Source organism: Rattus norvegicus, chromosome 4, assembly GCF_021556685.1.
Source record: "Rattus norvegicus strain SHRSP/BbbUtx chromosome 4, alternate assembly SHRSP_T2T, whole genome shotgun sequence".
Classification (NCBI taxonomy): Eukaryota; Metazoa; Chordata; class Mammalia; order Rodentia; family Muridae; genus Rattus; species Rattus norvegicus.
In genome coordinates, this window is record NC_141537.1 from 26,374,181 (window position 1) to 26,390,393 (window position 16,213).

Consider the following 16,213-nt stretch of genomic DNA (forward strand, 5'->3'; position numbering starts at 1 on the left):
CTTTAAGTCCATGTGTTATGTGTTTGACTTTCTCTCTTTTACTTCATAGTCAGACCACAAAATTCCACATTCAGCCACCGATGGCCATATCATGGTGCAAAATATATATAGTCTGACTATCAAAGTACCCACAGTCTTTAACAGTCCCAACAGTGTTCAGAAGTTTCAAGGTTGTGTCTTCTCTGTCTTAAGACAGTCTTTTGACTGTGAGCCACTGTTAAATAAAGAAATTAATCATATACTTCTAACATACAACGATACATTCCCATTCTGAAAGGGAAGAATGCAAGCATATTAACATTAGACCAAGGCAGGGACTTCAGCAGGCACGCACCAAATCCTATAGTTCTGTGTAGTGTCTGTAGCTTTAGTTTCAAAGGGTGTATGGGTCCATCCCTCCACACACCATGCAACCTACAATATGTGCTGCTCCCTTGGCTGTTTTCACTTCTAGTCTAATACTTTCGAGCGCTCCTCGAAATATATTTCATGGCCTTGATATATCCAGCAGTCAATGGCTTTCTAGCCCAAATTTCTAAAATCTTATGAATCCCTCCTATATAATAAAGGCCTAAAACTACATCATCTGGTTTACCACAATAATGACTCATTTCTGATCCTATTTATGTAGCGGCTGCTTCTGTGTTGCTGTGATAAAATTCCCTGACACGAGCAGTTTGGGAGAAGGCGTTTGCTTTGATTTGTAGTTTCAGAGGGTTAGAATCCCTTGTAACAGGGAAGACATAGCAAGTAGGGAAGACAGACATGGTGACAGGAAACTAACAGACCACATCACATCCCCACTCAGAAAGCAAGTGGGGCTAAGCTACAAAAGAGAAGTGCCCTACAGTGGGGAGAGGGAATTTGTAGAGCCCACCTCCAGTAGAAAGACAGGGCATCAAGTAGAGGGATAAGGTTGCCATCCCACAGTCAAAACTCTGACCCATAACTGTTCCTGTCTAAAAGAACTGCAGGGACAAAAATGGAGAAGTAAAAGAAGGTCCAGGGACAGGCCCAAATTGGGTTCAGTTCAGGGGGAGGCCCTAGAGCCTGACACCATTACTAAGGCTACGGAGTGCTCACAAAAAGGGTCCTATCATGACTGCCCTCTGAAACACGTAACAAGCAGCTAAAAGAGTCAGATGCAGACATTTGCACCCAACCAATGCACAGAAGCTGCTGACCCCTGTGGTTGAATTAGGGAAAAGCTGGAAGAAGCTGAGGAGGAAGGCAGCCCTGTAGGAGGACCAGCAGTCTCAACTAACCTAGGCCCCCTAGATTTCTCAGACACTGGGCCAGCAACCAGGCAGCACACACCAGCTGATATGAGGCCCCCAACACATACACAGCAGAGGACTTCTGGGTCTGGACTCAGAGAGGATGCACCTAACCCTCAGAGACTGGAGGCCCCAGGGAGTGGGGAGGTTTGGTAGGGTCAGGTGAAGGAGATTGGGGACATCCTCATGGAGACGGAGGGCGGTGTCAATGAGAGGCGGTATGAGATGTGGAACAGTCAGAGAGTGGACCAGGACGGGGATAAAATCTGGACTATAAAAAAAGATTAAATAAAATTAGAAAAAGAAAAAGAAAAGAAAATGTAAACCCTCACAGACAGATTCCTCCATCAAGACTTTTAAAGATACTATAACCATCTCAAATGATGCCATAGGCAGGGGAACAAGTGTTCAAAACAGCCTCTGTGTGTGTGTGTGTGTGTGTGCGTGTGTGTGTGTGTGTGTGTGTGTGTGTGTGTGTGTGTGTGTGTGTGTGTGTGTGTGTGTGTACATGTGCATGTACACAGGTTGGGGAATCTTCTATCCTTCCACCTCTATAGGAGGCCCAAAGAATGAGCTACAGTCACCAGGCTTTCGCAGCCGGTGTCTTTGCCTGCTGGGGCATCTCACTGGCACTGCTCACCGACACTGTGATGAGTGGGAAAGCAGTGCCTTACACGTTAGTAATGCTGGGAAATAAAGGGAAGCTCATGCAGAGTGTTGCTGCTTTAATTCTGTTCTTAGTTAAGCCTAGAAAGCATACTCCTTGTGTAACTATGTTAAAAGGAATATTTTAACAGTCAAACTCTGGGACAAAATTAGAATGGCGCAGTTTATAGGTGATTTATTTCCCTCTGAAAGATCTTTGTAGGCTTTTCTACATTTATACTTTTGGAGGATTTGATTTTTTTGTCGTTGTTGATTTTTAGTTGTTTTAAGACAAAGTTTTGTTTAAAACTGGGGTAATATGTGCACACTACACCCAATTTTTTAGTAACAATAATCATAAATCAGATACATTTTTATCTTTTTGTATGTTATACCAAAGAAGAGATTACTGGAGTAGGGGTTAAAAGATTTAATTTCCTATATTGACATAGTGAGCATCACAGAGTACCCTTGGGCAAGTTGCTTAGTCATTTCCTTGGTCTTATGGTCTCAAAAGAAGATAATTAGAGATTAGAGGGTTTTCGGCACCACTTAAAATTCTAAGTTCCAAGTATTTTCACTTATTTAAAGAGTTTAGGAAATTTTTGTTTGCTAATCAAACTGAATTTTCTAGAGGGTATACACTATCACTTGAGAATGTGTATTTAAACATGGAAGACAAATCTTTTCAACATATATATATATATATATATATATATATATATATATATATATATCCTATATAACGTGTATAACCTGGGCAGTTAAAGGCAGATGGGTCCCCAGAACTCACGGTGGGGCAGTACAGATAAACTGCAGATTCACAAAAGAGGCCTCATCTCAGAAAATAAGGGGGAGAGCCATAAAGAAAGTTGACCCAAAGTTGACCTCTGTGCATGTGCACGTGTGCACGTGTGCGCACGCACACACACACACACACACACACACACACGTGTGATATTTTGAATGTCCAATAAAAGTCAACATATTGCCAAATAGAAAAATGTGGTTTAGATTATGTGGTGGTTTGACTAATAAAAGAGGCCTTATAGGCTCATATATTTGAATTCTTAGTCACCAGGGGTTTGAACTGTTTGAAAGGATTAGAAGGCCAAGGAGGTGGAGTTTGTTGGAGTAGTGTGGCTGTGCTGGAGCTAGTGTGCCATGCCCAGTGTCTGTCTGTCTGTCTGTCTGTCTGTCTGTCTCTCTCTCTCTCTCTGTCTCTGTGTGTGTGTGTCTCTCTCTCCCTCCGTCCCTCCCTCCCTCCCTCCCCCCTCCCACCTCCCACCTCTGCTTATGGTTCAGGATGTAGCGCTCACTACTTCTTCAGCAGCACACCATCATGCTCCTACCGTAATCATAATGGCCTCTGTAACTGTAAGCAAGTCCCCAACTAAATGCCTTTTCATTGGTAAGAGGTGCTGTGGTCGTGGTGTCTCTTTATGACAGTAGAACAGTGATTAAAACTGGTTCATTTCATTAAATTTTATTTTTGCTTTATGAAACATTATGTAATAATATACTAATGAGTAATGTTTGTCACTGCTATTGAAAATAGGACATTTAAGGTAACAAGTAACAATTATGGGGAAGTTCCTGTGCAGTTGTAACTCTACTGTTTATATACTAACATGAGTGTTTGTCTGCTTTCTTAGCTTCTGCCTAAAGGGAGAAGGATTGGATGGCACCTTCCCTGCTGTGATAGACTATACACCATATTTGAAGTTTGAGCAAAGGTACTTGTCATTTCGAAAAGTTGTTGAAATCTTAATTGTAATTTAATGCTTTGAACAAGTTTTACCTAATTTAAACTTTGTATGTAACATTCATTTCTTACCAGAAATTATTAGTTAGAACTAGGAGATGGCTCAGTGAATAAGGTGCTTGCTTTGCGTGCATGAATTTCTAACTTGGTATCAGTAAAACTCATGTAAAAGGTAGCCGCGGTGGAATGGGTATATAACCTGGGCAGTTAAAGGCAGGTGGGTCCCCAGAACTCACGGTGGGGCAATACAGATGAACTGGTGAGAGGCAGAGTCACGAAAGAGGACTCATCTCAGAAAATAAGGGGGAGAGCCATAAAGAAAGACTCCCAAAGTTGACGACCTCTGTGCATGTGCACGCCTACACACACACACACACACACACACACACACACACACACACTGGGGGGGGGATTGAGAGATAATCAGTAAGTGCAACCTCTAATTGCATTTCAATGTTTATGAAAATGCACAATGTTTATCTTTTTTTTTAATTTATTTATTCCATGTATGGAAATACACAGTCGCTGTCTTCAGACACACCAGAAGAGGGCATCAGATCCCATTACAGATAGTTGTGAGCCACCATGTGGTTGCTGGGAATTGAACTCAGGACCTCTGGAAGAGCAGGTGGTGCTCTTAACTACTGAGCCATCTTTCCAGCCTCCCACAATGTTTATCTTAATCTTAGGGTGTAGCTAAAATAAATATATCTATTTATATTACTCAGTAATTGTAAAAGGATAGCAACTAGACCTGCTCTGAAATGATCCAACGAAACTTCAGAACCATAGTTCATCAGAGTGTGGTCCATTTTGTAGAAATAAATTTGCTATCACTTCTGGTGTAAATTCTCAGTTATTTTAGGTTAATTCAGTTAAAAGTTCACTGACCTTTAACCTTTAAATTTATAAAAAAAAATTGTCTAACAATTAATCCCACTACTACTGTGTGTGACACTGTATAAGAACTCTGGATTTCTTATAATTTCATTGAAAATTAATTAAGTGAAATTTGTAAGGTTTTTTTTTAATTTCCTAGAAAAATTGCAAATAGCAATGAAAATCTATTATACTTAAACACTGTAGTCAGGCCAAAGTCATAGGTTCTCTGTAAATTACATATATTTATACATGTCATAGAGGTACGTAAGTATTCACCAAATATGTGTTCCATATCTAATCTAGGAAAGAAATATTCTCTCTCTCTCTCTCTCTCTCTCTCTCTCTCTCTCTCTCTGTGTGTGTGTGTGTGTGTGTGTGTGTGTGTGTGTGTGTGTGTGTGTGAATATACGGGTGAATATACGGCAGGTGCATCACTGAAAATGCCACATTGCTGTGGTAATGGCAGCTTGAACTAGCTCCAGGGAAAGACTTTATGAATAGAGGAACTTCGGAGCTTCTGGAGCCTGGTAATTTTAATTAGCTTGTTGAGATTGTATAATCCTCCTTCCTGGAGGATTCCAGGATGTGTTTCAGTTCCAAGGAAGTAGCTACACATCACTGGCTGTGATCACCCTCACCCCAAATAAGCAAACTGTAGCTTATTCCTAAAATGCTTAAGAGTCCTTACATCTTGTATAAAGGATACTAAAATGAGAAGCAAAATCTAGTCAGGAGCCAGTTAGTAATTCTGACCATGGAGGTTTCACCTTAGAAATGTTTAAGCCATCCTGATTGTTAGTAAGAATCCACACACAGACTGGAATTAGAATTGCCTCATTGACTTGGCAGATGCTTTAAAACAGTCTGTAAAGTTCCCAATGTTCTTTAACTTTTTCATATAATTAAATACTGTATGTTGATACAGTTTTTCCACCATAACCCCTCCTTTTCCCACTCTTTTGCTCCTTGTCCACAGTTTCACCCATTAATGTCTTTTACATACGTGATTTTATGTAGCATTAAAATCTCTAGGAACCACTGAGCTTATCTTTCCCAGGATGGCTAAATTCACTTTATATGATTATTTCCAGTTGTCTCAGTTTCCCTGAAAACATGACTTTGCTCATCTTTATGGCTAAAAAATATTCAGTTAAGTATGTGCACCACACGTTTTTTGTCCTGTCCAGTGTTAGAGGACATCTAGGGTGGTTCCAGAACTTAGTGGAGTACTTTATAAACATGGCGCAAGTGTCTCTGTGATACAACAACTTGGAGTCCGTGTGAATGCCCAGGAGCCATATCTGGTTCATATGGTAAATCTAGCCTTGGTTTTTTGAGAAATGTTTGGGCTTTGTTCATCTGAAATATTTTATATTTCTACTAAAAGTGTGTCTACTAAAAGGCTTCCCTTTCATTGACATCCTTGCCAGCATTCATTATTACCTCTTTTTGTTTCTTTTCTTCTTCATTCTGTGCTCTTTATTTTTTGCTATAGTATTTTTATCATTTCAGAATTCCATACATGAATACATTGCATTTTGATTGTACTCACCCCAGCCTTCCCCTGACTCCTACATTCATCCCCTACCCTCTCACTTTTGAATGTCATATGCTCTTTTGTATTCTAATAACCCACTGAGTCCAGTCTGTGCAGTTCACATACTCACAAGTGTGGAGCCATCTACTGGAGCATGGTCCTCTTACCAGAGACCATGCCCTTAAACACTGACCTGTCTTTGCCCAACAACAGTCAGCTAGGCCTGAGGGCTGAAACATTGATGGGCTTGAGACTACACAGGCAACTACAGCTGCCGTGAGTGCATGAACGCAGTAGTCCTCTCATGTCCAGGAGACACTGTTGTGCTTGGATCCTCCCCAATCTCGTTCATCTTACAGTCTTTCCACCCTCTTTCTTGAGGTCCCTGAACCTTGGGGTAGAGGGTGTGATACAGATGTATGTTTGTGCAGTATTGTGCTGTTTTATTACTGTGACTCAGTATTATAACCATTTGGTTATGGTGGTAATGTCAGTATTATTTTACTTAGGAGTTCTTTGGCTATTCAAAGTCTTTTAAGATTCTTTAATTTTAAGATTTTTTGTTCTATTTCCATGACAAATGGTTTTATAATTTTGATTGAGATTTTGTTAAACTGATAGGTTGCTTTTGTGAAGATAGCTATTTTCATAATATCGCTTCTTCCAATTTATGATCGTGGGAGGCCTTTCCATCATCTAGTATCTTCTGCAATTACTTTGTTTAGTATAGAAAAGTTCTCAATGTAAAGCCTTTAACTTCATCTTTCTTTTTTTATTGAGGGAACTGGGAATAGCATTATTTCCTTGGTTTATTTGTCAGTGTGTTTGCTCAAGGTAAGGGCAAATTACCAATGTAAATTGCTCCTCAGTTTTGCTTTCTAATAGAAGCCAGATAAACTCATGTTTCATCAAGGTGGACTTTGGTGTACGTGTTCTTTGATAAGCCCTTTGTGTCCTCTCTAAGTGAATAATGCTTGTTCATGTCTTCTCAGGCAGTGCTAACACAATGGTTTACTAGATTAAGAGTTTTCCGATGGAGTCTTCAGGGTTCCTTATGTACAGAATAATCTTTTGTACATAAAGATCTTGAACTTATCGCTTTTATTTGACTCTCTTGTCTCACTGCTATCTCTGGGACTTCAAGCCCTGTATTGATTGAGTGGAGAAAGTGGGTCTCCATGAGCCTGTGTGTGTTCTGTAGTTTTATTCTACTAAAGACAGATAGAATGTAAGAGATTATTTTGATTTTCATGTATTTGCTAATACTTGCTTGGGTCCTATTAGGTAATGTATGATTTTTTTCTTTGATTTCTTCGAACATACTTCTAATTATTCTTTTAAATTCTTTGGGGTTTCATTAGATTCACTCTCATTGGAAGCTATTATTATAAGAGTCATGATTTTTTGGAGTAATGTTATTGTGAATTTTCATGATTATTGTTTTGGGTATTGAGATATATCGATCTGGGGTTGTATTGTTGGTATTTGTGGTAGGTTGAATGAGAAATGACCTACATAGGATCATATATATGAATAATTTGCTACAAGTGGTAGCACTAGTAGTAGGTAGGGAATTTTAAGAGGGAGAGTCTTGCAGGAAGATAGGCCTGGGAGAGCATGGAGAATGTATAGCCCTACCATACTCCAGCTCTCTCTGTTTCACATTTGTATTTGAAGATACTGTCTCTCAGCTTCCTTATCTAGCCTACTGCTGCCATGACTTTGTCACTGTTATGGACTCTCTAACTCTTGAACCATGAAGTGTAAGCCCAAACAAACTCTTCCTTCTGTAAGTTGTTTCTGGTGATGGTATTTTATCACCACATCAAAATAACACAGAAGTTGGTACTGGAGAGTTGAGTTATTGCTGAGAAGAATCTAATATATTTTTTGGAGGAATGTGGAAGACTTTGAAAGCTCACACTAGAAAAGCAGTTGAATGCTGTAAACAGAACTAATAAGCCACTCTAGTGGAAGCATATAAAACAGATGCCAAGTAACATAGAAATGGAGGTCTGGCTCCAGAGGTTTCAAAGTGGAACAAGGCCTCAATTAACAACTATGCTTGGGGCCATCTGTATGATATTTGGCAAAGCATCTGCTGCCTTCTACTCTTGCCCTAAGAACTTGCTTGAGGCTAAATTTAAAAGTAATGGACTGGGTTTTGGTGGAGGACATTTCAAGGATGTATAAGACTGACTCAGTGGTATGGTTATTACTGATACCTCTTACATTGTTCTACAGTGAAAATGGGCAAGGGAGCAAAAAGAAGTACAAGATAAACAGCTTGGAGGAAAAGATCACCAGGAGGCTTTCTTATATAGCAAAGTCAGGTAACAGCAGCTGTAATTGTTAAGGAGGATAATTAAATTAAGGCCTCCTGCTTTGCCTTGGAACAATAGGAAGGGAATTCTCAGGACAAAACCCTACCCAGCTAAGCTTCCAACTTGTGAAAAGAGAAAGACTAAAGTGTTCCTTGTTCTTAGAAAGCAATTGTTTCAGCATACAAGAGGTCCTGCTGAAGTGGTTTAAGGGACAAGAGTCCATCTCGGCCTGAACTTTGAAGTGTCATTCTCATGGTGTTGGATTGAAGACTTGAAAGATACAAAAGTGAAGGGTTCTGTATTTTCTGTAGGGTTTCAAAGAGCTACTGAGGCCAGTCACTGTGTGGCCATGCCTGACAGTGATGTTAGAAGGACATTCTGAGATGCCACTGGGTGAAGCTTGGGCCAAGGTGAAGATGTTGGTGTTTGGCAGATGCCTGAGCTGTGAAGTGTCTGCCAGGGAGAGCGGTATACAGAGGGTTAGAACCAGGCCCACAGAGAGATGCATACTGTAATCAACAAAGCTCGAAGGACTGTGCCATATTATCTCTTTGATAGAGGACATAGAACTGCAGGATTTAATATTTGCTCTGCTGTGCTTTAGTCTTCCTGTGGTCAGTTTCTCCTCATAGGCCCTCCAGCCTTTGGAATGGAAATACATGTTCTGTGTTGTTGTATGCTATAAGCGTATGATTTGATTTCTTAGGCAATAGGGGTATCAACGCTAGGAAAGCACTTTGGGTCTTAGAGGAGGCTTTGGACTTTGAGGCAGTGTTGAGACTGTGAAAGACTATAAGGACTTTTAAAGTTGAGTTACATGCATTTTGCATTATGATATGACCATGAGCCTATAGGAGACAAGGTGTGGTGGGTTGAATGAGATATGGGCTTATGTATTTGAACAAATGACCTTAGTTGGTGGTGCTGGGGTTTGGTTTTTTGTTTTTCTGTTTGTTTTTGGTTTTTTGTTTGTTTTGTTTTTTGTTTTTTGTTTTTTGGGTTTTTTTTTTTTTTTTTTTTTGGCATGGGGGTGAGCTATAGAACCTTTATGAAGTAGAGCCTTTCTGGAGGAAGTATGTCACTGTAGTAGGATGCGATGGTCTGAATGAAAATGGCCTTCACAGACTCATAGGGGGTGGCACTATTGGAGATGTGGCTTTGTTGGAGGAAGTGTGTCACTGGGAGTTGGGCTTTGAGGTTTCAGAAGCTCGAGCCAGGCCTACTGGATCAGTGTCTCTTCCTGCTGCCTCCCAATCCAGACATAGAACTCTCAGTTGCCTCTCCAGCATCGTGTCTGCCTGCAGGCCACCATGCTCCCTGCCATGATAATAATACTCTTAATCTCTGAACTGTAAGTCAGCCCCAATTAAATGTTTTTCTTCATAATTGTTGCTGTGGTCATGGTGTCTCCTCACAGAAATAAAACCCGACATGAGGCTTTCAGAGCTCCCACTTTTACTTCTGCTTTATGTTTATAATTGATCATTGTCCTGTGCTTCCAGTTTCAATGTCCTCTTACTAAGCTCATCGTTATGGGCTTTTCTGCAGGAACTGCAAGCCAAATAAACTTTGTTCTTAAGTTGTTTCTGGTCATGGCGTTTTATCAGAGCAACAGAAAAGTAACTAATACAGCTGAATTTTTAAAAATTAACCTTGTAGTGGAAGTGTTAGCAGTGTTCTGTGTTGTAGTAGGGTTGAGGTGTCGTTTCCTCTGCTAGACTGGATTCCAGGGATAGATATCCAGCATTCCAGTGAGAGTAGGAAAGGTGGGGGATGGAATGTACATGGAAAGAGCAATGGGAGGGACAGTCGCAAGGGGAGCTGAGGCAGGCTGTGCTCAAGGTAGAATGAAAAGATGAATGAAAACTAACAGTCAGAATCCTAATCAGTCCCAGCTCTCAGAGACCCCCATAAACCCAGGTGCTCTACTCTTTGGGAAAGCCCATCAAAAAGAAAAGGTAAAGGAAGCATAGGAGGGAAAGGAATAAAAAAGAAATCCAAAGAAGGGAGAAAGGAGAGACGCAGGGATGGGGAGAGAAAGAGGACAGAGTGTGGCTATTCTACTGTTAGTAACTGTTAAATAATGGAGGAATAAGTGAAAGGAGAGATTAGATGCAGGCATAACATACGGATGTGGTGTAGCCTGTCCACTGATGGGGTGTAGCACGGGGATGTAGTGTAGCCTGTCCACTGATGGGGTGTAGCATGGGGATGTGGTGTAGCCTGTCCACTGATGGGGTGTAGCACGGGGATGTGGTGTAACCTGTCCACTGATGGGGTGTAGCATGGGGATGTGGTGTAGCCTGATTACTGCTTTTAGTTTCACATCTCTCAGTTTTCCTTCCTGCGCTCCCAGCTGCCTGCCACACCCCTCTCTTTCAAAGGTTGAATTTCTGACTCTGGCAGATGATGAATGGGTTCTTCACAGGTCAAGTCACAGATGCTGGGATGCTGGTCCCACCTCTGGGTGGTGTGTTAAGAACAGTTTGCCCTACCTCAGAGCTGCTCTTTATAGGGTTGGGTCATGGATGTTAATCTCGGGTTCATGGGTTTTGTTGTGGTTATTGCCTGTGCCTTGTAGGACTTGTCCATTTGTCTTTTGATATCCGTGTCTGTATTCCCCTGCAGGCTCTGGATTCAATCAGGTTTCTCCCTCAATGAGTTCTTACTCAGTTTCTTCCCCTCAAACTAGAAGTATTTTGTTGGCTTGGTTTTAGTGTATGGTTCTGTGACATTGCTCTGAGTACTGGAAGTGCAGTTCATAGAGGGTTTCTGGTCATTAGATCGCTCACTTAACAGTGACAATTAATGTCCAGACGTGGCTGCACTATCTTTTCCTACAGGGAGATGCCCCTTGACTGCTATGCCAGGCACTTTCTACCTGACTCCACCCTCCCTGCCTTATTGGAAATGTCAGCCTTGTGTTACCAGTACCTCTTCACAGTAGGAGAATTCCCCAAGTTTAGCCCAGGGATCTTAACATTTTTTTCTTTTGTTTTTTTTTTTTTTTTCGGAGCTGGGGACCGAACCCAGGGCCTTGCGCTTGCTAGGCAAGAGCTCTACCACTGAGCCAAATCCCCAACCCAGGATCTTAACTTTTAAAGGACATCTACATCAGTTACTTCCTTGTTTTTATGGCTGAATATCTGACTTAGACCTCTCTTTGCTATAATACTATCCATTTTTCTCCCTGAGTGTAGCGCTCCACACTTAATGATCCCAGCAAGTGGCTGGCTGAGGTAGGATGAGCTCAAATTTAGAGCCAGCCTGAACTGTATAGCTGGGCAAGGAAAAAAACCCCACATTTTTCTGAATTAAAGGAGGAAAGATATATATGTGGCTGTCAGTTTTAGAAGATCCAGCATGTGGTCCTTTGGTGTAGTGCTCTTGGGCAGAACCTCACAGTAACAGGGCCACTTCTCACTAAAAGGCACAGAAGAAGCAGACAAAGAGAGGAAACAGGGAGTGGTAAAATCTTCAAAAACATGGTCTCAGGAACCTCCTCCCACAGCTATGCACCCCTCGGGAGGGACCTGCCTCCTCCAGAAGCAGTTCTGCCAGCTTCAAAGTGAGAACCCAACATGGGAGCATGTGTGGGTACTTCTTATTGAAGCCATAGTGCTAGTGCTGTGAGAGTCACGCCTCCACAATGCTGCCTTCAGGTTAGTTAGAGAGTAAGACATATTCACTGAAGAACATTTAAGTAAGGAAAATAAAAAAATTAAAAAGAATGATTCTGTCACTAATTACCCCCAGGAAACAACTGTTAGAAGAATTTCTAGTTTTTTCTAGGCACAGACATATATTCCTTAAGAGAGATGCCAATAATACACACACACTCTTTTCTCCTTTTAAAGCCATGGGAGGACAGTTTCACATGTCCTGAACCATCTTTCTGTAGCGCCATTTACGACACAGCAAACATTTTAGTAATTATGCCTGCCTGTTAGACTTTTAGAGTATGTTCATTAGTTAATTACTGCTTGCAGTTTTATAGCAAACAAGTTTTTAAATTTTTTAAGCATTTTACACGGAAACAGGATTTTCTCTTACATAGATAGAATTCCTAGCAAAGCATAAAAGTTCAAGGGCTTTTCTACACCCTCCTTTGCTTGGACAATGACACAGAGAGCTGGTGTATTCATTTAAAGCTCCAGGCACTAAGCCACACTAGTTCCCAGCTTCTCTAACTTGGATGGCTTGGCCCACTTCCCAGCCACACACCTGCCATCTTGGTTTCGCCCTGGCCTTCTTCCTCATTCCTGTTCTGATGTGACTGTGACCCCTCTCCTCTCTTCATGTGGGACCCTTTTAGTGGGATCAGAAGTCTTTACTTTCCTCCCAGCTATAGGCTGATCAGCTCAGAGGGGATGGAGAACAGTTAGTACATGACGTTGAGAGAGGAGATGTTTGACAATGCCAGTGTCCAGACTGCAGCCAGATCCCTGCACACAGTAATCAGCATCTGAATACACAGTGCACAACACCATGCACAGAAACAACAAGGGTATTTCTGGGATAATTAGCATATGTATTATTAAAATTTTCCAAATATACTGTAAATTTCCTATTCAGAGAGGCCATTGAATTTCAGTATATCAGGAACATATCAGGACGCCTGCTTCTTTCTCTTTTCATATAAGTATTAAAAGTAAGGCAAATTTTATTAGAGAAAATTATTTTGTTTTGATTGCTGGTAAAGTTGAGTGTTTTACAATGTTAAAATTCCTCTCTTTAAATGGAGGTATATTCTTCTAAAACCACAGTATAAAATAAATAGAAAAATCTTAGCATATATTACATATTTAATTCAGTGTTTCAAGTTGTATACCAGTGAGAAAATAGCTGCTTTTATCAAACTGCTACTTGATATAACATTAACCATTGCCCTCACTGAGTGTAGCACTCCACACTATGATCTCAGCATGCGGCTGACTGAGGTTGGATGATCTCAGATTCAGGGCCATCCTGGACCGTATAGCAGAACAACAACAACAACAAAAACAAAACAAAACAAAACAAAAAAAACATTTTTCTTGAATATATTATATGTGCAATTTTTTAATGGGAAACAATTGTTTTTCTTTTATAGTACTTTAAATCAGCTTTTCTGTTTTCCCTGTCCACTCTTGATCCCTCCATCTCTTTATTCTGACAGAGACAGAGAGACAGAGACAGAGAGACAGAGATAGAGACAGTTGATTCTGTTTTCCAAGATTACCAGTACCCCAGTATTAGACTCCAGCCTTTCATCTTTATTGCTCTGAAGCTGTTCCAAAGCTGCTTCAGGAGCCAAGGACAAAAGGCCAAGTAACATTAACCTTATTGTTCTAATCACTTAGGAAAAAACAAGGACTATGGGAGTTATACGCCAGTAACTATGAATGCAAATAAGTAAATAATGAGGATTTGGGGTGCCTTCCTCCCCAGTATAGAGCCTTCTAAACGAGGCTCCAAGTTTGTCTATCCAGAAATTCAGCAAGCCCAACATATCACAACAGTATACACATAAGGATATTATGTTTACGCTTGAATATCAGAAAATTATTCCTGATCCTTACTTCTGTTCTCTAGCCCCTCCTGTATTACAGCAGTTTTCAAACCTTTGCCATAGCTTCTCTTGACCTGTGTAAGCTTCAATACCCCCTCCAGCGGTAACATGTTTACCACATGTATCTCGGGTTTGGTGATGAGACATGCTGTTCTCCTCACAGATCTGTAGTTTCTCCTTGTTTGTTCCTTCTCTCTCGTCTATAGTGGATAGTCCTCATCACCTCGCTCCTACTTCATGCCTTGTCCCTGGACCATCCTCTCTAGGGATAGGGAGTTTCTCGTCCAGTTCTTGACCTTGCTGTGTGTGTGGACCTTTGTAGGTGTGTCTCTTCACCTAGGATACCACATAAACCCTAGACCTACTCACTAGCTGCCAACTGGACACTTCGGAGGTAGAATAAATAACTTCAACTATGCTATTATTAAATCAAACCCCTGATTTCTCCTATATAAGACTTTTATTCCTGTAGGTCTTTCATTCTGAAAATAAAAATTCTATTATTTATAGTTGCTTCAGAGCTATTCTTCAGTTCTCTCTGTTCATCCTTGGCAAATTTTAGCAACTCCACCTTAACCTGCATCTGGACATTTGCAATGGCCTCCATGCAGTCTCCCATTGGCTACCGTAGTTGATCCTTGACAAAACACCCAGATCGTTGTTTTAAGCTGTGAGTCATATTTTACTCCTCTTTAGAAAACCTCTATTAACTTCTTTCAGTGTAACACAAACTAAAAGGCAAAACTCTGTGGCTAGTGTGTGAACTCATCTGTAGCCAGTACTTCCCACGGGGCTCCAGACGGGGTCTGTTTCTTGAGCTTTCTAGGCATGTTTTCCCAGTGGTGTCTGAGTCTTTTCCTCCCCTACCCAGGAAAGATGTTTCTAGGTTATTTGTACCATTTTCTAGGCTTAGATGAAAGAGTAAATAGACCAACAGTCTATGTAGCAGGAAAAAAAAAAAAAACAACCAAAAAACCCAGAACTTTTCCTCCTCTCAATCATGTGATTATTCTTTATGAAAAACCAAGACTTTATAAAAGCCATCAACAACACTTTCCAATGCTGGTTAGAAAGAAGAAAGTAGTGGCTTGCTTGGTGTCAGTTAAAGTAAGTCTTAGGAATGGGAATAGGAGTGGAGCTCCACTAACAGCGAGAATTAGCACACTGTGGTGTCTGAACAATCTCTGACTTCCTCAGGAAGCCTCCACTGCTTCCCGCCTACCTGTGCGCCTTTCCCCACTTCCTTTTCACACCATGCCTTTTTGCTTGATACCGCTTATGTTACTTGGTTGCTTCCCTCCACCCTACTAGAAACTGCCAAAAAGCCAGTGAATTATTAAAGTCTTTATTCAGGTTTATATTGTACTTGAAGCACACAGCCCACACACATCTGTATCCTCTGTTTCCTCTCTCCTGCCCCTCCCTTTTGTGTCCTTTCTTACGTAGACAGTTTCACTTCCGTTTTCATATATGCAAACATGATTTTCCTGAAACCACCAATGAGAAAAAACCTTTCAGTATTTGTCTCTGAGACTGGCCTAATCAGTCTAACACGATTCTCTCCATTACATCCACCTTCCCGCAGTGACACAGGACAAGGGTTTCTGTCTCGCTCTACTCCTACATCCTCAGTGCCTAGAACAGTGCTTAGTGTAGATGTGCAGTAGACACGCTTTGAGATTTAAATAATGGAGCTTCTAGACTTTTTTAGTGTTTATTTATAAAATGAAAATTATTTAATTGTAGGAGATAATACTTGTAGAAATTTCATCAAAGCTTACCAGGTTAGATATTTTATAGTCCATTTGATTTGTTATATGTCCTTATTAAACTTAAATTTAATTAATAAGAAAGTTGAATAATAATCGCTACCTTCTTATTTCTAACTATAAATGACAAAATATTATTAAATGAAATTTTTTTGTATTAAAATACCATTAATTCATCAGTATAAATTCTAAAATATTTTGTTCTTTAAAATACTTAGAATACTGAGAATATTTTTATTATTTACTTTTGTTGTATGTGTGGGTATATTAACAAAATGTATGTCTGTGAAACATGTGCATGCTGCCTACTTAGGGCAAAGAAGGCATCAGAGCTGATGACCTGCCATATGAAACTCGGGTCTCTAGAGCAGCCAGAGCTTTTAACTGCTAAGAAGCCATCTCTCCAGATCCTCATTTAGAAAATCTTGACTTAATTTTCTACTAAATTATTTGAAGAACTTTG

General features: G+C 40.5%; 1 protein-coding gene across 2 annotated transcripts in view; it reads left to right on the plus strand.

The window, feature by feature from the left end:
* Window positions 1-16,213, plus strand: part of Rundc3b (RUN domain containing 3B) — a 129,207-nt gene that overhangs the window by 75,877 nt on the left and 37,117 nt on the right. For both annotated transcript variants that reach the window (NM_001443723.1, NM_001047116.2), the window contains 1 exon segment: window positions 3,578-3,658. In NM_001443723.1, the coding sequence (NP_001430652.1) occupies window positions 3,578-3,658 (81 nt within the window).